This window comes from Brassica oleracea, chromosome C2, assembly GCF_000695525.1.
Source record: "Brassica oleracea var. oleracea cultivar TO1000 chromosome C2, BOL, whole genome shotgun sequence".
NCBI classification, from domain to species: Eukaryota; Viridiplantae; Streptophyta; class Magnoliopsida; order Brassicales; family Brassicaceae; genus Brassica; species Brassica oleracea.
Window position 1 is genome coordinate 9,374,471 of NC_027749.1, and position 21,075 is coordinate 9,395,545.

General features: G+C 36.6%; 4 protein-coding genes, 1 non-coding gene and 1 pseudogene across 5 annotated transcripts; 1 reads left to right on the forward strand and 5 right to left on the reverse strand.

Moving 5' to 3' along the window:
* Nucleotides 1–5,406: 5,406 nt before the first annotated feature.
* On the reverse strand, nt 5,407–13,742 carry LOC106322466 (annotated as a pseudogene).
* On the reverse strand, nt 6,482–7,651 carry LOC106322465 (E3 ubiquitin-protein ligase SGR9, amyloplastic-like). Its single transcript, XM_013760490.1, has one exon. It carries the CDS (start codon nt 7,428–7,430, stop codon nt 6,582–6,584), a length of 849 nt encoding a protein of 282 aa, XP_013615944.1. The 5' UTR covers nt 7,431–7,651; the 3' UTR covers nt 6,482–6,581.
* Nucleotides 8,742–8,815, forward strand: TRNAR-UCG. The gene has a single exon. It is a non-coding gene; the product is annotated as a tRNA-Arg (tRNA).
* Nucleotides 9,166–10,231, reverse strand: LOC106323096 (60S ribosomal protein L35-4-like). The gene is made up of 5 exons (XM_013761269.1): nt 10,226–10,231; nt 9,974–10,047; nt 9,690–9,710; nt 9,396–9,552; nt 9,166–9,279 (listed from the first exon to the last, which is right to left on the reverse strand). Exons 1-5 carry the CDS (start codon nt 10,229–10,231, stop codon nt 9,205–9,207), a joined length of 333 nt encoding a protein of 110 aa, XP_013616723.1. The 3' UTR covers nt 9,166–9,204.
* A 693-nt stretch (nt 13,743–14,435) lies between the features above and the next one.
* LOC106323378 (probable inactive purple acid phosphatase 28) lies at nt 14,436–15,892 on the reverse strand. The gene is made up of 3 exons (XM_013761514.1): nt 15,889–15,892; nt 15,418–15,833; nt 14,436–14,893 (listed from the first exon to the last, which is right to left on the reverse strand). The coding sequence occupies exons 1-3, from the start codon at nt 15,890–15,892 to the stop codon at nt 14,447–14,449; spliced, it is 867 nt and encodes a 288-aa protein (XP_013616968.1). The 3' UTR covers nt 14,436–14,446.
* A 563-nt stretch (nt 15,893–16,455) lies between these two features.
* LOC106319985 lies at nt 16,456–20,707 on the reverse strand. The gene is made up of 4 exons (XM_013758360.1): nt 20,432–20,707; nt 19,043–20,331; nt 18,036–18,243; nt 16,456–17,946 (listed from the first exon to the last, which is right to left on the reverse strand). The coding sequence occupies exons 1-4, from the start codon at nt 20,531–20,533 to the stop codon at nt 16,585–16,587; spliced, it is 2,961 nt and encodes a 986-aa protein (XP_013613814.1). The 5' UTR covers nt 20,534–20,707; the 3' UTR covers nt 16,456–16,584.
* Nucleotides 20,708–21,075: the final 368 nt, after the last annotated feature.

The window sequence follows — 21,075 nt, forward strand, 5'->3', positions numbered from 1 at the left end:
TTCTTTTTTTTTTTTTTTTTTTTTGTCGACATAAGATCCTGCTTTAATAGTATAGATTATGAGTTTAAAACATCCAACTCCTTTTGTTTATGACTACACTTTTACATAAACGTCCAATTACTCTTTTCTTTTTGAAATATGGTTCAAAACATCCAACTCCTTTTGTTTTTTTTAGAATTAATCATTGGGCAAGAGTCGGTAAATGTTTTAGGGGAAAAGCTACAAAATTCAATATTTTCTAATTGGTAACTTGAGATTTTTATTTACAGATTTCGCCCCATTTCTTGATATCGTAGTGGGCGTTATAAATATGTAGACAAAAATTTCAAACAAATTATATTGACGAAGATAAAATATTCCCGTAAAATATCTTGTTTTTTTTTTTTTTGGAACATTTCGTAAAATATCTTGTTCCATACTCCATAGTTACAAAAAAAAAAACCTTGTGTCCCAAATATAAAAATCGTATGACATAAGTCTACACAAATTCGTCACTCGTCAGTTATAATTTACTTCATAGTCAATACAAATTTGTCACTTGTCAACATATTTTTCTCAGATTTTGCTCAGATTGTCATTTTATTTCCTTTAAATTAATTCTCATCGTGAATCTTTAGATCAATGCTGACCACTGGTTCATACCAATCATGCATACTTATTAATTAGAACAAAACTTCAAAACGATTTCTTGACCACTAGAACTTACAAGCCAAACTAGAAATATTTTGAAAAATTGACAAAAAAATCTTCAAGAAAATTGAAAACAATATGGTGAAATTTTCTTATCTAAAGAAGTGTACTAGAGAGAATTTGAACCTCAAAGAAAATAAAACAGGATAAACCTTGTTATGGCTCTGTTCCAAAGTTATTTTTGTTATTATATTACATTCTTCTCTTCTGACAACATGTGACACCCATCCTCGATATTTTACTAATTATGTTCCATTTTTTTTTTTTTTTTGAAACTGGTTTATGTTCCATTTTTCACACAAGTTTTGTGGAGAAAAACATATTAGCAATTTAATTTTAACAGCACGTATAACTGAAGTATATTGTTTATATTCGGATATAATCTCCAAGGGTGTTTTTACTTTTCATTTTTGCTTCATTTTTTTCGGTCCAACAATATTTCCTTTCTTTTGTGTCTTCGAATTTTAAATCAATGAACATTTGTCCCTTAAATTTATGAAACTATTTATTTCTTCATTTTGAAGATGATATTTAAAAAATGTGTAAGTTCTTTAATTACGAGGGTGATTGGTAGCGTCTGTAGAAGCTGTGGACAACCTTTTTAATTTCTAGAGTCATCTTTTAAAGCAATCATACTTTTATTTAAGAAGCTGTAGACAGACTTTTAATTTTTACGGTCATTTTTAAAAGCAATCATGCTTTTATTTTTAAAAACGGATCCAAAGCCAAAATATTAAAATAGAAAATATGTTAGCTTTAGAAAGAATTTTTTTCTAGAGCTTTTATTTAGTGCTCTGAAAAAATTTCTACCACAAAATAAATTAAAGTCAAAGCTAAAAATTTAAAACTTAAATCTTAGAGCAAAAAATAGAAAGTTACAGCTTCGACCAATCAACCCCTATAACGTGTGCTCATTTTTAGTAACAAATTATATGTATTAATATTATCCAGTTAATTTTAAAGTTTATATTATTATTTTTATCTAATTAGCTACTGATATCGAAGAGTGTGAATATATTTATTTCAAAGAACTTCTATTTGATTTAGAAGGATATAAAACAAAGAAGCTCATTTGTTGATCATTTGTACGGAAATATACTATATGTTTAGTGTTTCTATATAAATCTAATGTTATTTTTTATGTTATGTACAGTAATATTATTAAATGATAATGTTTAGTTTATATTAAATAGTAATTATGATGATTTATTGTTAAAGAAAAATAATTGGCTAAAATTAATAAACTTGAAAAATAAATGTGTTATGTAATAATAACAAATACTAAAATTAAAATGGAATTTTTTTTTGCAAAGAAAAAATGAAGTAAATCATTGAAAAAAATGTTTCCTCATTTTGAAAAGTTTAATTTTGGAGAAAACGAACTTTACTATATTTTGATATATTTTTGGAAATTTACACTTTAAATAAATAGAACCCCTGTTAAAAAAGGTAATGAGACGTACTGAGTTGTGATTTGCCTTTATGAGGATTTCAAAAGGATTATGGTGTTAAATAACGTGATTAACAAGATTTCTATAAGAAATATAAATGTATATTTTCTTACTTTTATCTGTTTCACATTCTCACTGCAAAATTGAAATCAAAGAGAAAATTCACATATTTGTGATTGATCAAGTATCAGAAAAGATGCGGATATGTTGAAGGCGCCCTAAAATGTTATAGTATTGTCTTAGAAATTCAAAACTATTTTTGTATTTACTTTTTTACAATGATCTTACCATGTGGTTATTTCGGTCACATTTAATGGGTCTTCTAAATTTTGTTCTTACACCTATAAGTTAACATAAACCACAAAGATCAATATAGACAAAATACAGAAAACTGAATATTTGTTGTTGAAGCATATCCCAGTACCACATATCTTATAACCCAATTTAACCATAAATTCATTTTAATATAACAAACTACAAAAAAAATATCTCATGAGACATACTATCTTTAAATCTCCCAAGTGTATATTCATTATTCTCGTGATATTCTGGTTTTGAAATCGAGAATGTAAGACGTAGAGCGGCTGATCTCTAATAATGAATTGAACTGAAGTTTACAGTCTTTTAACTTTGCAAGTTAGTTATATATATGAATATATATGGATCTCATATAGTAATTAAAGTGAGAAACTAAAAATCAAGTAAAACGAAAACAAAACTAGCTAGAGCTATGAAAGATCCAAGTGAGATGTGTAAATATAAATTTAGAAATGTTCATCTATTCTGTCATGGCTCATGAGTAACCCAAATAGTTACAAACAACAAGTGAAGTATTTTCGCCTTCTTTTTTTTGAAACAAGGGGGTTAACAAGTGAAGTATCTTCCCTGTCTTTTTTTGAAACAAGGGGGTTAACAAGTGAAGTATTTTCTACTCTTACATATTGGAGGGGACCGTTGCAAATTATGCATGGCCTAAATTTCGAATCGTATTGTTTTGAACCAGCATGGGTAAACACACAATGGCATAACTCTTTCATCGTCAGCTTCCATACTTTTTTTTTTTTTTTTGAAAAAAGTCAGCTTCCATACTTACGATAAAACTTTGTAACCTATTAGGATCCAAAGAAAGAAAACAAACAAACAAGATAATTATTAACTAACTAGATAAAGGGGTTTTTTAAAACTGAAAACTAGATAAATGTTAGAGATGTAATAACATGTTGTAATTTTGTTGGTTTCATTTTTAATTATTCAATGCAAACAATTATCCCAATGATGTTATTCACTTGTCCGTTACTCTTTATCTTGGATCCTAAAAAGCTTATCATAAGCATGGAAAGACAAAGGTGAAAGAGTTATGAGATTGCATATTTCTCCATGCTAACTACAAAAATGAAAGATAATTCTATTGGTCCCCAACCAGAAATGTAAAAGAGAAGAAAGAGTTCAAAGTTGATTTGCACTTTGACAAAAAAAAATTGTTTAGTTATAATTCTATTCAAACTTTTTTACATTTGGGTACGAAATTAAGTGGGCCGAATTTTTAACAAGCCCATTAAACTTATTTTCTGATTGGTTCATATTAAATTCAATTCCATTTAAATAAATAGCACTAGAATACTCTTTAACGTTTTGTATTGCTTACCTACCGTTGTCTCAACTTCCACAACCTGAACTGCTTTGGGATCGAGATCATAGCTTTGATTTGTCGGAAGAATAAAGAAGATGCCCACTCTGAATCTCTTCACAAACATACCAGTCGACGCCGTCGCTAAGATCATGGGCAAACCTGAATCCGTAACTAAAACTCTCACTCTGAGCTATCTTTATCGAAACTGTAACCACTTGATGAAAGATTGCTAAAAATATGATTTGGTATTATGTTTTGATAAGTTTAAGTTGGTCACATCTCAGTGAAGGATTCTTGTTATGTGGTCTTAACTTGTGAGCTACGTTAAATCAATCTTTTGCACGTTCATCACTCTTATAATAATTGTTTGCATCTTGATTTCAGAAGCTTTAGATCTTTAGCTTTATTATAAACCATATCTCCCTTAAAACCAATCTTATCTCATATGAGTGTTGAAAAGAGAGCTAAAGCAACGCAACACAACCACTTTTGCCTTATTCTTCATGTGGAATGGGTCTGGCAGAGAGAACCAACCTGGTTAGAGGACAGGTTGCAAAGCGAGAGAAAAACTGTGCGAGGACCTGTACACTGAGGCATAAGTAAAAAAACCGAGAGCCTGACGTAGTAGCTGCTGATGTTAGAAATTCAAAGACCGAGATGGATACGAAAGAGAAGCTAAAAATCCATGAGGATCAAGTAAAAGCTATGTTAATGGACATGATCCTAATCTTCTGTCTAAAAAACACACAGACATCAAGCCAAGTTACCAACTCAACTAGTAAGTCTAATTTCTCTGGTGAGTGTTGAGTCTTGTGTGAGGCTAATGTCTCTGATAATACTTGAGTAACCGCAGAGGCAGATGCAGTTCCTCCTCCTGCCAAGAACGAAAAAGTTAGCTATCACCATGTTGCCGGAGAACTGCTCAAATACTGGTAAACCTCTTGCCGTTTGTGCTAGGTAAAAATTTTGTGCAACCAGGACGAGTTAGTCTGGTGGTATACGGCTTGCGGCTGCAAGTACGGCCCCGGGTTCGATTCGCACTGGCCACCGAAGTTTTCACATGGGTTCTTCGGTCCGAAGAGACCAACGCGTGGCCTGATCCAAAGCGGTCGCCAAAGACTCTAAGCCTGCCACGTGGTCTAGTCTGGACCTACAAAGTGGGGGCAGGAAACTCCTCGTAAATATCAAAAAAAAAAAAAAAAATTTGTGCAACTCTTTAAGTTTTTCTTTATTGTTTCCTTTTGTTGTGGCCATAACTAGTCTTGGCGTTAATCATATCGAAGTGCTTTCTTTCGATTTCAAACATTTTTATTGGGCTTTTTGAAAAATGGAATCCACCAACACTTGTCCATTAAAACATAGCAACTAAATGATTAGCATTAAAAGGGTTACTATCTTGACTTTTATCAACAATGGCATGCTATTATTTTCTTTTGTTTGTAAATCAATTATTGATTCATTGGTCCTACTCTTCATTTACCTTACACTATCAAAACTGCATCATCATCTATTTTTTGGTCAAATCAAAAATTCATTATCTATTTGTGAATAAATAAGAAGCAAATCTACTTTCTTTCAATTTATACAAAGACAAACTATACCATTCACCACCACCACCCAAATCAAGGAGTACGATAATTAGAAACATTATATAAACGGCAAAATAAGTCTTCATGATGGAACAAACAAAACGAAAACTGAGACATATTATTAATTTGTAAAAAAAAAACACAAATCAAAAACAAAAAAAGTGATTAGTAAAGAGAGCCGATGCTCCAAGTGGGGCTTTGAGTTTCATTATATGCTCCTATTCCTGTTTCTATTTTTAGCCTCACCACCTCTTGTTCTTCTTCATCCGCCTGTTGCAATTTATTTAAAAAGATTAATTATATCATCAATGCTTTAACAGGACATTACAAAATCGAAAACCCAAATGAAGACATGCCAAAGAAGAGACAGGTCCCAATATTATATTTGGCAATTGCGATCATAATCTTACCTCTTAAGATTCAATAATTTCTTGATTTGAACTTTTTTTTCTCTACTGAGGCATTTGATAACTCTAGACAATATATAATGTATTTGGCATAGCTAATATTTTATCATGATATCCTATCGTTATTTAATTCGAGCGGTTGGGCAATATTCATTACGAAGCAATCAGATTCTGCTTACCACAGAAATATTATTTTATTTTCTTAACCAGCCAAATGGACCAAACTCCAATAAATGTGGGACCAAAAGTGATTTTAAAAGAACCTCAATCGATGTTTGGTCCAGACTGGAAGCTTCCGATACGGAACCCATTTACGTTATAGCATTACAAACCGGAACTATCTACCCATACATAAAAGAAGCATAAACATTTTCTACAAAAGACTACTAAGAAAATAAACTCTTTAGTAGTTTGTAAACTGATAAACAAAAAAGTGTTATAAAAAAGAACTGGAATTTATTTGTATCGCAGGAATTTAAATAAGGGCGAAATTTTATACCCGTAGAAAGAAATAACACTGATACAGAGAGAATATAAGAGAAGTGTTTTAGTGTTCTTTTTATGATCTTACAATCGATCGTTTCGATCGATTTATATAGAAGTGAAAAAGTTGAAGTTACTGTGCGTGCATAGTGACAGTGGGCTCCACATAATTTATATTTACGTAACATGTCAAATTCGGTGCCGAAACTTTTGACATTTGATTACGTTCATAACAGTCCAAACATTCCTATCTGTTATAAAGCTTGACACATCTGTTATGGACAACGATATACAAGCTTCATACACATGTATTCATCACCGCGAGCTGACATCACGCCACGTCTAACTCGGTGGTCTTGACGAGGATCTCCCATAGCCGTTGGATCTCCGAGAAGACATCGTCGGTGGGAAGTTGAAACCTACAGAACGGACACGTGTTTCTCTTGCTTAGCCATGGCAAGATACACTTCCAATGGAACAAATGCTGACATGGCATTTCACAAACATCTCTTCCTTCACTCATATCTTCCTTGCATATCACGCATTCTACTTCTGCGGCAGCGTTTGACACCTCAACCGCACGTAGCGCCACCACAGCCGCTCTAGCTGCCGGGATTTCATATCCTTCTTTCCCTACTCCAAGGCCAAGGTGGTTGTGGTTTCTCATTATAATGTCGACGAATCTTTTGCATCTAGCTAGGGTTTCTATGTAAGGCATCAAGATTCCGGCGTCGCAAGTCCAGAGACCGGAGATACTATTTAGCATATTATCAGAGTACATGTTACCGAGTATTTCCCGCCAATTATCAGCTGAAGCTTCTAGAACATCTGGATATATCTGATGTGTTTCACAGAGAAAGAGGAGGAGCACCACTGCGTCGAGGTCCCGGAGTTTCATCTTGGCGGCAGATGAGGGGAGAGTGTGGTGGTTGCGGTGGAGTAGAAGAGGGTGGAGAAGAGAAAGGAGGTGAGTGGCGATGAGGAGGGTTTTTTGGGGAAGGGATAGAGAAAGGAGGTGGCGGAGAGTGAGGGAGAAAAGCGTCGGAGAGGAGAGGACGGCGGCGAGACGACGGCGATGGTGGTGGGAGATAGAGAGAATGGTGTGAGTAAGATTCGTGAGGTGTGAAGTAGAGAGGATAGAGAGTGAGGTCATGATGATTGTGGTGCTTTCTTCTTCCATATTGGATCTTGTTTGCTTCGTTTTCTCACTTAACACTTTTAACTTTTGATGAATCTTTGCTTATATACATGTATTAAGTCAATGAGAAGTTGGTGGTAGTATAATAAATATTGTGATTAATTTATTATTAGGGAATAAAAGGAACAAATGGGTGAGGCACAAAAGAGATTATTGTCGGCTTTGCTTGTTTGGGTTTTTGATTTTTAAAGAATAAAGGTTAAGAAGCAATGAAAAGTTGGCAAAAGTTTTAACAGTTTAGCAACTGTTTGTGGCAGACATAATTAGCTTGCAGACTTGATGCTCTAATTAGGTTTCTCTTTCAGGAAAAAAAAGGAACTAGAGGAGCTATATGTCACTTGATCATATTGTGCAATTATTTACGTGTACCATGAAGGATCCATGCAAATTTGATCATGTGGAAGAAGTGGGACTAGACAAGAGTGTGTGGAGTAGAGTATGAATTTGGATAGGCTTGTTCACATACATCTAGTTGTCGTTATGGAATTTGTCTACTTTCACAAATCACACAAAGCACAAACCTAATATAGCCTTATCATTCATACCAAATGATCCGATAAGACTGTATACCAGCATCATTCTGCAGTTTAGGATAAAGAGATATCTTCCTGTTTGTGTATATGACAAAACAAAAGCAACACAACAAGAAGAAGATTGTCAAAAGTCAAAGCAAAATAAGATATCAGGAACAAAAGGTTTGGCTAAATCCATGGTACCTCCTACCATTTAATTGTTGTATTCAAGAAACAGTGTTGAAAGATCAATAATTCACATGTCGACCACACCACTCTATAACTCTAGTCTCTATGCATTTGTCCCGGTGTGTTGTCTATTTTTTCACAAACTCTCATGTCTCTCAAATCCCCAAAAACATATATTTCGGTGGACATCAAATAGTCTTTTAAGACTTTTTGATACTTTTATTTTACCCATCAATACAAATAAAATTTACCAATGCAACAAGAAACTAAGTTCACTATCAATGATGATCTTACTCAGTTCACCAGTTTGATCAAAAGTTGCGATAGCGATTATGGCAGGCGTTTTATATGCAATTCTTGTTGTGGCTGGAGGCGTTATATGTTTAAGCACTCTAAGAGCATAAAATGAAGCTGCAGCAAGATCAGGCTCGTTTTTATGAAGTTGTTTGAGGAAAGTGATGAACCTGAACTTGAACATGTGATATGACTCGCCTAGAGCCGCGGTCTTTCCAGTGTCCACATATTGTTATAGACTTTTGGCGTTTTATAAAAATTTGGCTTTTTAAAAGTCTCGTTAACCTTCCAACAACTAGACCGCATAGCGCAGTGGATTAGCGCGTTTGACTTCGGATCAAAAGGTCGTGGGTTCGACTCCCACTGTGGTCGTTGTGTTTTAGTTCTTAACACTTTATTTATGATTTTACTCTGAAGTTCTAAACCCAAATTTTGCATGTCCTGATGTTTCAATTTTGAAATGACAAATTCTAAACATTCTCGGGTGACAAATTTGATAGATATGATGAGTGCCAAGTTTGATAATAATAAACATACTGCGTTTATTATGAGTGCCAAGTCTGATAATAATCACGACTCGAAAGCGAGTTTGACGATTTGATACTAAAATCCCATTTTCAAAATGTGTGGTTTTATGTTTATGAGATAAATGAATGATTGTGGCTGTTCCATGACAAAACTTGAGAGTAATAACAAAAAATAAAAAAGGAGAATACATAAGCAAATGAATCATTTCTAGTTAGCTAAGCCGGAGAATGAAGCTAGACTTTGATAGCATACTTCCTCAGAGGGAAATACATGTCTTTCTTCTTCTCACGCTCTGTCTTCAAAGACGCCTGCAACACAAATAACCATTCCATATACAAAAAAAGTCAGCGTATTTTCTAAGATTAAGTTACAAAGTCATGTGTACATGTTAATAGAAATGATAATGTTTAATGAGGATAAATACCTGATGTTTGGTAAGACGTCTGCGGATAGCACGTGTCTTCTTGGGGCGGAGATCGAGAGGCAAGAACTTCTTGCTCTTGTATGCTTCCCTTAGTGCTAGTTTCTGCTTCTGTGAGATCACTGTCAGAACCTGAGCAATGGATTTCCTCACCACCTTGCTGAAAGATCAAAAATGTAATTTATAATCAACTGATTTGTCAACATAATCTACACTAGACACATTATTCATATACAACATGTGACATTAATCCTAACGATGATACGATTGCAGGTTAGGAATAATGCAAATGCTTACATTTTGGAGAGCTTGTTAGGGCAGCCGCATCAATGAACCCCCGGTTGGGGTTCATAATATGAATTTTTTATTATTATTATTTTTTTTTTCGTTTGATTATTTTTTTTTTTTTTAAAATAAAAAAATTGATCAATAGCGGGCCGTCACGTGGCGTGGGGCCGCTGAACAGTGACGACCCGGGTTCATACAGAAGGGGCGCTGCGAGTAGCATTTTTTAATAATTTTTTTTTTCCGGGAAACGTGTGAACCCTCTATGTGAACTCTTGATGCGGCTGCCCTTAGGGGCACCTCCGGTAACTTTAGCGACACGGAGGAGGGCGAGCTCAGCCTTGAACTCCTGAAGCTGGTTCTGAAGATCCTAATGAATAAAAAAGATCGAGTCTTTAGTTGGTAGAGTCTTTAGTTGGTAGTTTTGAATTATTTTCTACTTTAAGTTATTTGAATAAGTCTTCCTCTACTATAGGAAGTGGTTAAGACTTTACCAAAACTGTCGGGAGTATCTGTACGCTTTGATATTTAAGCAACTCTTATGTTGCCTTCATTCTATAAGAAAAGTACTTTAAGTTTACAAAGAGTTTCAAGTGGTATCAGAGCTCTAACAAAAACTGTTGTGAGTTCTAGGTAATCCGAAAGTAAGAGAGATGAGTGAAAAGGAGTCCTCGTTGAGCATACCAAAGCTTGATGGAGACTATGAGCATTGGGCAATGCTTATGGAGAATTTGTTGAGATCCAAGGAGTGGTGGGAACTGATCAATACCGGAATCATTCAACATGAAAGTAGTGTGACACTGTCTGAAGCTCAGAGAACCGAGCTTGCGGAGCAAAAGCTCAAAGACTTCAAGGTGAAGAACTATCTCTTTGCCTCCATCGACAAGACTGTTCTGAAGACGATTGTGAAGAAGGACACCGCAAAAGACATATGGGAGTCGCTGAAGGCAAAGTACCAAGGCAACAAGAGGGTTCAAAGTGCGCAATTACAGAGGCTGAGAAGAAACTTTGAAGTCCTGGAGATGAAGGAAGGTGACTCAATCGCAGACTATTTCTCTAGAGTCATGGTGGTTGCTAATGACATGCGGAACCGTGGAGAAGACATGCCAGACGAAAAGGTGGTTGAGAAGATCCTAAGAACCCTTGTGGAGAAGTTCACATATGTGGTATGTGCGATAGAGGAATCAAAGGATATCAAGGAGCTGTCGGTGGATGAGTTACAAAGCTCATTACTCGTACATGAGCAGAACCTGAGTAAACACACAGGAGAGGAACAAGTCCTGAAGATGGAAGGAGGAAGGGGACGAGGTGGCTACTCAGGTTACTCCAATGGACGAGGAGGATATCAAACCAGAGGAAGAGGCAGTTACAGAGGAGGTCGTGGAGGACAAGACAGAGGAAATACAAGCTTTGACAAGAGCAACATTGAGTGCTTTAAGTGCCACAAGATGGGGCATTTCAAAAACGAATGTCCTAGCTGGGAGAAGGCAGCTAACTATGCAGAGTTAGAGGAGGATATTTTGCTGATGACTCAAGTTGAGACTGAAGAAAGACACATGTGGTACCTGGACTCAGGGTGTAGCAACCACATGTGTGGAACCAAGGAGTGGTTTTCAGAGTTTGATAGCCAGTTCAGACAACAAGTAAAGCTTGGAGATGATAGGCGAATGCAAGTTGAGGGAAGAGGTAACCTAAGATTGGAGATCAATGGTACTACTCAAGTGATCACTGCAGTATACTTTGTGCCTGGCTTGAAGAACAATCTACTGTCTGTCGGTCAGTTGCAACAGAAGGGGTTGAGGATTATAATTGAAGGAGATACGTGTGAGATCTGGCACAAACAACAACGGAGACTGATCATGCATTCTCTGATGACCACAAACAGGATGTTTGTAGTAACTGCTATTGTCAGGGAGCCTAAGGAAGCGATGGAGGCAAACCAAGTTCAGAATACGATGGAGACAATGGAGGAAACTTGGCACAAACGCTTCGGACATTTGAACCACAACAGTTTGCTAACACTAGCAGAAAAGGCGATGGTGGAAGGTCTACCAAAGATCAACACCAACGGGACAGTATGTGAGGTGTGTATGAAGGGGAAGCAGATCAGAGAAAAGATACCAAAGAAAAAAGCATATTTTTTAAAGATTTTTTTAAAATTTGACGCTTTTAACAATGGATTAGAAGTATTTAGTTTCAGTTTCATACAATTTGCTTCTTTTGTTTTGTCGAAGGTACCAAGTAAAATTGACTAAAATTACAGAATTGCCAGGGCAACAAAAAAATGTATTGACTATATACACCAGACGACCAAACCCAAATAATTAGACTAAGCGTATATTTTCTTCTAATTTAATCATTAATTTACTCTAATAAGATCTTGCTTTAAATGTTTCAAAAAAAAAGATCTTGCTTTAAATCAACTAAGAAAGGTCCATGTTTAAATCAGTATCAAATCAAATATCTTGCATTTTATTTATTTATTTTGTCAGGTAAACAAATAAAGTAATCACACAATGGCTCATTGCCAGCGTGGCTAATTTAGACATTTAAGTGTTAAGATAATTTGGCACGACTAGAGACTTATACGATAGAAAATCTTTCAAAAAACAATCGGATGAGATTGCAAAATCTAGTATAAAACTGGACTCACGGTTTACACAAATTAGGAAATATATTAAAAGCTAAAAGACATGCAAAACCATACAAAAAAATTGTTTCTACTTTGGTTAATATTAAGAAAACTTTAAATAGTTGACAAAAAAAAAACTTTAAATATTTTGAGAAACCAGAGAAGCTACTAGTATCGTGCGGTTTATAATAAGTTTTGGATGATGGAGACTTCAAGAAAAGTTAACTAAAGTAATAATATTTTATATTTTAATGCTTCTTTTACTTTTTCTTGAAAAGTTTACTATATCCACTTCTTGACTAATTTTAATCACTTAATAGTAATTAGTAATTACCTAATTGCAAATTGGAGAGAGAGAGAGAGATGCTGACCTCGATAAAGAGAGTGTTGAAGAACATGCCAGAGAAAGAGTTGAGATTGGAAGTGAGGATTTTGAGATTCAATGACTCAAAGACTTCACACAGTTTCACCATTGTGTCTGACCTCTTATTACATGTTACATTCACCACCATTATCCGCTCTCCCATGGATTTTACCTTCAGCTTCAAAACCACCACAATTCTTTAATGGAAACTCTTACTTAAATTTGTCTGATTTCACTAATAACGGAAAAAAACTTACTTCGATAACTTCGATGAGAGAACGGGAAGAACCAGAATCAAGCTGTTTCATCTTCTTGGACGTGACAGGAACCAGTAAATCACGATCAAAATCTTTACTGAAACTCAAGCTACTCTTCGGTGTAGATTCAAGTTCGCTGATCTCAGCTTCGAGCTTCGATTCTTCATTTTGTAACCGTTGTATGTAACTAATAGCATCTTTGATTATTGATGCTTTATCCATCTATGAGACAAGAAAAAGAAAAAGAAACAGAATCGGTAATAAGTTTGAATCCTGGAACTAGAAGAAAACAGATGAAAATTATTTTTTTTTAAAATGGGAACCTTAGTGATATTAGGAACAACTGATCGAAGAGCGAAGAGTCTCTGGTTAAGTTTCTGTCTTCTGTTTCTCTCCGATACAATATTCTTAGAAGCCGGCGACGAAGCGGCCCCATCAGGCGAGCTCGAATCATACGACCCAGAAATAGCTTCCTCCAAAGGCCAGCTTTAAGATAGAACAAAATATCAAAATCTCCAGTGTTTCCGGGAAAGTGTGTAAGAGAAAGAGAAAAAGAAAGAACCTGTCGTATTCGAAGTCTTCGTTTTGGAGGAAGGAGTTGTGTTCCTAGTAATTGTTGAATTCTTGGTCGATATTCTCCATTTTCCGACGGATCTCTTTCTACTCAAACTGTCTGATCGTTTGTGTAGTGTCTCCTTGTCTCTCTCGACCTGTGAGCTTTATATAGAGAAGGCCAATGAGAGAGTGAGAATGAGACAGATAACCAAAGTCTCGGGAGACAACACAACAACGTAGATTTCCAGTTAATATACACAGTTACACACTTGAACTTGTTATCTACTTACTGTACAGATCTAGATATTTTTTCAACTTAAAAAGAAAAATAAAGACTAGCATAAATGCATAATATATTAATAAAATATTTAGGATGATATTCGACACGAGGGCTTTTTTCTGGACCTGTTGTCAATTTCTACAGTGTGAGCGCTAAATAAAAAGAGAAAGTTCCCCTCAACAAAATGAAAAAAAGTGGCGAAACCAACAATTAGCCAAAAAAAAAAAAGATTTGACAACTCAACATATTTATAAATAGATTTTACACAACAAATCAAATTATATGATGTTAATTAGCTAATTAACTAATAAAAACATTTTTAATGCTGAATATTCTCATTCTTGAAAAATAAATATACTAATCAAAGGGATCACACTGAAACAAGGACAATTAAAGAGCCATTTCAAAGAATCCCAAGTGAAGTTCGGTGTTTCATTTCACATGTTTTCGACACAAGTGGTCCTATTTCGACACAAGTGGTCCTAACGAAAGATAGGATCTCATGTTTTGCGCATCTGAAAAACGTTTTCACGACCATCAGACATATACTTATCAAGTCCATGACATGAGGTTAGGTATAAACCCAAATCCTAAACGCAGAAATTTCTCACATAAAGCATCAAAAGATGGGCAGTATAGAAAAGAAATAATTACCTTTATTTGTCTTGTCATTGCATAGGTTCACTTAAAGAAAGTGTAGGAAGCTTCCCAAAGGACTTGTTCATCTATCTTGCTCAAGTCTTCATCGTCGAGACGTTTCCACGTCTTGATACGTTCAACTCCTGTCCATGTATCTCTTCCTTTCCCGAGCTTAGCTTCAATCACTCTCGCTCGTCTGTGCCAATTGGGTCTTCCATAAGCATGGTATCCAAACCCCCCACCGTAACAAAACCATACCCCTTTTAGATTTCCACAGAAGTCATTGACATGGTCGTGTCCTATGAATGCGGCTTTTACATTTCCCATGGACACAAAGGTCTGTAAGAGTCTTGACTGAACGACGGAGCATGCCACACCCTCCTGAAACTGGCCAATAAAGGGTGTGTACCACAGGTCACGGACTTCCGGGATTGGGATGTGGAAGAAGGCTAACGCTGGAGGATTACCAGTAATGCTTTGGTTATCACCCTGTTTAGTTAGTGAGCCTTTTTAGAGGTCAATGAATCTCATTAACAGTGTGTATTCATATAACAAATGGCCCTGCGGATTCTTTTTTTCGGTTTTGGTTAGTTCGGCCACAATCTCACCGAACTGAACCAAGAAGAATTTGGTTCGGTTCGATTTTCCAATTCCTTGGTTTTGGTTAGATTTTAGTTTAAACTTTTTTTTAAAAATCGTATAATATTGGTTAATTCAGGTATATTCAGTTACTTTTAGTTAGTTTGGTTCGGTTATTTTGGTTATTTTCAGTTAGTTTGGCTCGGTTATTTTGGTTATATTCAGTTAATTTAGTTTCTTTTTTTTTGAAAAAAATGAATTAACTGAGAACCAAACCGAAGTATTTTCAAAATCTTCCGAATTGAACCGATCTCAAAACGGAACTGAACCAAAAACCGAATAATGTCGGTTCGAATGAAACCCGCAGGGCTAATAAAATGTCTGAATATATGAATATTCCGTCAGATGTAATAAGAAATGGCAAGTCTATTTACCTGTTTAGAAGTATCTTGAAGCCAACGAAGCTGAGAATCCTTGATCCATCCATATGTTCGTCTACCTTGGACTGTCTCCCTATCTCCACTGTCAAGAAACAAGAGGTCAAAGACTGTGCTATTCGACAGCACCGAACCAGGTGCACCGTGTAATCTGAGGCGGTAATTCCCAAACCCATCAATCAATCTCAACGCGCCTTGATCTTCGTCGTCATCCTCCACTGATGGACTGATCTGAGAGACAGAAAAATCCACAAGCGAGAGGAAAGTCATCAACTCTTGACGGTCCAAAGTGGATTCCTGATCATGGTTTCCTAAAATGGCAGCCCATGGGATTCCATATTCAATGGCTGGACCAATGGCTTGAAGAAGCGATTCAGCTGCATCAGTAGTGCTTGATCCAAATATATTATCCCCTATTCATAAATAAACAGAATCAAACAAAACGTAGTGAATCAACCCTTTCCTAACGCATTATCCCATGAAAGTGTTTACTTATTCAAGATTCGTCAGTATAACCAAAGCTTCTTACTATATCTGGAGATCCTTAAGAACCTATTTAGTAAGTTTACCAGTAAATAGGCGTCCTCAAACCTAGAAGCTATGGATCATGCAGCTTCCGTAACCCGACCCAACATAAACTGGCTCGAAGAATCAAAACACGGACCTTACCAATAACACCAGACAGATGCACCCCCAACGGTACGAGGGTAAGTCTTCACACGACAATGGCGTCATTCAAAAAGCAGATCTTTTGAATGCCGTCTCCAACCCAACCTCTCGTGACCGGATGCACCCACTGAACCGAACCCACATATAGAGGGAGCGGACCGTAACTCACCCTTCAGGAATACGCCTACAAAAAAAGTGGCAGACCGAGTGATCCACTGCCGAACGGAGACTAAACACAGCAGCCACCAACGAGGAAAACAAGACAAAGCCGCACACTAAGTGGGATGAGAGAGCAAGGCGAAAGGCCACGCCTACAAGTGATCGCATTATTTTCTACACTAATGAGTGGTTTTTGCAAAACTTAAAAACACATTTTAAAACGCGTTCATACTACATTCGAAGAAAGAAAAGTTACACCAGTCAAACCCCCCACATTAGTAATGGAAATTTTACATTGAAAAGAAAAAAAACCAAATAAATTTATAACCGAAAGATCTATTCGAACTTGGAAACTTGGACTTTGTTCGGAAGACATGTACCCATGTACCCACCAACCCCTCCACCATATTTGTTGTTGTCAACTATACCCCCATACACCATCCTAATTACATTTATATCCTTGTGCCCGCCCTTTTTAACCGTTAGTAACCTTGTTTGGAAAATGTCTCTTAACCAACTTTCAAACGCACCCTTCTCAAAGTTACTATTGCCGCCTATCTCCTCCACTAATTTCTCCTCCACGCAAAACCTAACTCCACAGCTGCCGCCTTCTTCCACCTCCGGAAAAACCTCCCTGAAAACCGATGTTATCATTGCCTTCTCGATTCCAGGTTGATATGTCCGGTTAAGAACAAACCGGTTCTGAATCATGTTTAGAAAACTACCAGAAGAAATCTCTTCCTCTGCGGTTAGATCGCTTGAAACCGGACTGATCTCTCCCTCTTCGTCTTCTTCTTCAACTTTTATGTTCAAATCGAGATGAGAGCTATTGAAACTCGATTTCTTCTTGATATCTCCTGTCTTAAAATTCTTACCGTCCTTAACCGATAAATCAGATTCCGATTTTCTCTTTCTCCCTAGACATTGTCTCGTGACTTCCAAACCAATCTCCAAAACAGAGTCTCTGTTCTTCCCATTTTCGTCCTTTGTCAAAATAAAGATCGCAGGGCGATGATCAATACCGGTTTTACTCCTCCGGTTCTCTTTAAACCGGTCAGTAAGGAGTTTCAAGAAACGGGAATCCGCTAAACCGATGTCTTCGATCAAGAACACAACCTTCTCACGATTCTCCAGTTCTCTTGCCTTTGACTCGTTGTCTTTCTTCTTAAAGTCGATGTGAACAAGAGACTCGTAAGATCCGAACACTGTTTCAGATATAGTACGAGCTATGACCCTCTTCGCGGCTGCGTCGCTGCCCTCTATCATAATCCAACCATCTTTCTTGTTCAGCACGCAATCCATTAAACTCTCAGCCAACAACCGCATTGTCGCAGCTTGCCATGGTATACTCTCCTCCAAAGCTTTAACCAAAGCACTGATCTTGTTTCTTGTCTCTTTTACCGAATCTGATCGAAACAGAGAATGCCCCAAAAGGAGTGTGGTCTTCACATTTTGGCTGTCATCGTCAGCTTCATTGATCGTTCCACCCAAATCAAACTCAATAGTGCAAGAATCCTGACTTCTGAATTTGGCAATTGAGTTTGTGGCTCTCTGATTCGGCTTTAAACTCAACGTGGATGAACCATAAGGCAAGCCAAGTGAATAGTTTTCCCCCATCAGACTAGATTGTCCTGTCTTATTATGTAGATTTTCACAAAACCTGTTCCATTTTCTCCTCAAGGCCATTTCCTGCTCATCCTACACCACACCAAAAACAAGAATTAGATCTTCGAGTTTACCACTGAATCAATCATTTTAACAGTAGATCCAAAGTTCAAATATCTTACTTTATGTGGAGATTTGTCATCATGAAACTGGAGCCAAGAAGGCAAGGGCTTCTCTTGATTAAGGGCTTTTGCTTCTCTCTCAAAGCTAGTAACACACTCTGGACAACAACTTAGCACAGAGTTTATTGTCTCTCCGTCCTCAACTTTGTTGTAACCAGAAAAGGACTTTGTCACAGTAACATTACTCATGTTCCTCGCCTCATGTCCACTGCAATAAACAAAAGGTAAAAAGAGAGAGTGATCAGTGGCACCCTCGTAAATAAACGTCTAAAAACAATTATACAAAAGGTAAAAAGAGACTTGGTTCTTGTAGAAAGAGTTCTGTCTAGAAGAAGACAAAAATGTTTCCCTAATACAGGACGGTATTTAAAAAAGATATGAAACATAAAATCAAAAGTTTCAAGCTCTTGTTGCAGGAATATTCTCTTCTACGAAGTTTTGAAATGAATTTGTCTACAAGCAATGACCAATGGAAAGAATGAGACTATCTATCCATATTTTGAAATTCTAACATCCAAAAAATAGGACAAAATATAATGGTTAAATTCTCCATAATTGACCTACCTTTTGCCACAGTTAGGTGGTCTCCTACTTAACCTATGGGGGTCCAAGTAGAGAGAACAAAAAAAAAGATATGTATATAAAGTACTTAATGAGACTATATAATGTGCGAGTGGACAGGCATAGACATAGGGTTTTGGCTTCAGTGAGACACTGATCTGAGTAACTCAGAGAACAAAGACAGACGCTCTAAAGGGCAAGTAACCTCTGCAAGAAACACAATAATTCAAAAATAAATTCTTATCTTTATTTTTGAACTGCGACATAAAGATTCGATTTTATCTAAGATTAACATAGATATACTAGCTTGCGTCACAATCAACGCAAAACCTTTTTTTGACTAAAAGATGTCACAACAAAGATGTCACGACTTTTGTGAATAAATGACGGACGATAATGTTTTCTTTTCAACTTTAGAGTAATTAATGGTAAGAAAAATAATTTACCTTGTCGCATGAAGACTTAAGCCAAGATTAGCAGAAGAAGGTACAGAGACAGGATGAAGAGCCCACAGTGTTTCTAGGGAAGGTTGTCGCATTTGGCATCTCATGTATGTCTGAAATGAAGCTGTTCCCATCACCCAAACCCTTCTCTTACAACCATTACTATGATCATTTACACCGTCTAAATCGTCGTTATATTCAGCGATTAACTTCCCAATTTCTCCGACCAGATGATCCAAAGGACTGTAAGAAGAAGATAACTCATCGATTCCACCATTTTTATTAACCTCCTTGATTGTCCACTTTAAGTCACCAGTGAAAATAATTACGTCTTTGCCACTGGTCATGAGAGACACGACTCTCTTCCTTAACTCATTTATGTTCGTCTCCACGTCTTCTCTTCTCATAAACTTCGACATCATTGGTGAAAACTGAAACTTGACGACATGGTTCTGCTTTAAATCCCCGGTTTGATCGATCTCTCCTCTCTCTAGCCTCCCCATCAGCTCCGAGACGAATCCTTCCGTAAAGGAAACGGAGTCTCCAACAATCACAGGGTTCTTCTTCTTCGTCTTCTTGCTCAAAAGAACATCAAAGACTAGTTTCAAGTCGTTTTCTCTTTGGCGTTGATGATGAGAGGAGGAAACTAAAAGTGGGTTTTGGTCGGGAGATTGGTTTAAGAAATGGGTTTGCCATAAAGCGACATTAGGGTTTCGAAAGTTGAAATCTTTAGGGTTTTGGAAGTGGTGGTGGTGTTGTTGATCGGGAGAAGTTGGAGAAGAGAAAACTCCGACGACGGAACCACCGTAGAAGACAGAGGAAACTGAGCATTCTTCGACACAGTTTTTCACGGCGGTGCTGTTGAATCCAGCTTCTCTCATGACCCGGCTCACACTCGGGTCATCGAGAATGGATATAACCAACTGTTCAAGCTCCACTTTGACAGCAAGAAACTGCGTTTGCGTTTGCTCTTGTTGTTGTTGTTGTTGCTCGATGCAGCCTCGTCGCTGGTGAGCTTGGGCTCTTTTTAGTGCAGCGACGAGAGCATTTGCGAGGGAAGGCTGACCATGGAACATAGGACCAGGAATAGTGGGAAGCCTGTTGAGTGCGACATTTAAACAAAGCTCAAGAGCTCTGCACTGAAGAGGATGGTTTTGGTTTTGGTGATGATGGTGAGGGGAAGGGGCAAACTGGTAATTTGATGGAAGACCAGGGTGAGACTTAATGCATGCCTTTCTCAAGAGACTTGTCCTTGATGACAATAATGTAGCTGCAACATGGAGAGGAGTGACCTGTACATTTAAAACAAAAAGCTTTTCTCATTAGTAAATAGAACATTAAAAGATCAAAACCTTATAACATATTCCCAAAATTTGTATGTTTTTTAAAAACCTGAGCATGGCCTCTTCTTCTAGCTAAAGTGAGAGATTGCTTCAAGGCAGAAGCAGCCTCTGTAGTGAGTGTCTGTTGAACCGTATAACCACCTGTTCGCATAACTTGTTACGCTAAACCCTAACCCCCCACCCCCACCTTTTGAAATTGAGAAACCAAATAAAATATACCCAACAAGTGAAAGAAGACAGAACAATAATAGAGAGAATCCAAGAAAGGAGAGAATTTGGAGAGAGAAAGAGAGAGGTTTAAGATAGTGTTAGCCAGACAAGAGACTAGACCAAGCTGGTTCTTTTATACTTATTTAGTGCTGGGTTTTCTGTTCATCATCTTGAATGTTTTTGAAATATTGTACCCCTTCCGTTTCATAATATAATTAGTTTTGCCTAAAAGTACGAAGATTAAGAAAATTATTATGTTTTTAAAAAGTCTTTTATAATAAATAAGTTAGATATAATTTAACCAATAAAAAATAAGTCTATTTAATTTGATTGATCACATTGTATTCAATAAATGTAAAAATTACTTAGAAATACGAAAATTACTTACATTTTGAAACAAAAACATTTCCTTAAAACTAGTTACAATATGAAACGGGCTGAGTACCAGTTCTTTTTTAATTTTAATTTAAAGTGGGTTTTGAT

Bases quoted from the DNA above. Each gene is read 5' to 3' on its own strand.
- LOC106323378 (XM_013761514.1), bottom strand. The intron at 14,894-15,417 runs GTAAATAGACTT...CTAACTAAACAG, and splicing joins TTCAAGATACTTCTAAACAG to GGTGATAACCAAAGCATTAC.
- LOC106323096 (XM_013761269.1), bottom strand. The intron at 9,711-9,973 runs CCCTAAGGGCAG...TTGATGCGGCTG, and splicing joins GCTAAAGTTACCGGAGGTGC to CCCTAACAAGCTCTCCAAAA. The intron at 9,553-9,689 runs GTAAGCATTTGC...TTGATCTTTCAG, and splicing joins CCTAACAAGCTCTCCAAAAT to CAAGGTGGTGAGGAAATCCA.
- LOC106322465 (XM_013760490.1), bottom strand. From the start codon at position 7,430: ATGGAAGAAGAAAGCACCACAATCATCATGACCTCACTCTCTATCCTC.
- LOC106319985 (XM_013758360.1), bottom strand. From the start codon at position 20,533: ATGCGAACAGGTGGTTATACGGTTCAACAGACACTCACTACAGAGGCT. The intron at 18,244-19,042 runs GTAAATTATTTT...TGTTTATTGCAG, and splicing joins TTAAGTCTTCATGCGACAAG to TGGACATGAGGCGAGGAACA. The intron at 17,947-18,035 runs GTAAGATATTTG...GGTGTGGTGTAG, and splicing joins ATGACAAATCTCCACATAAA to GATGAGCAGGAAATGGCCTT.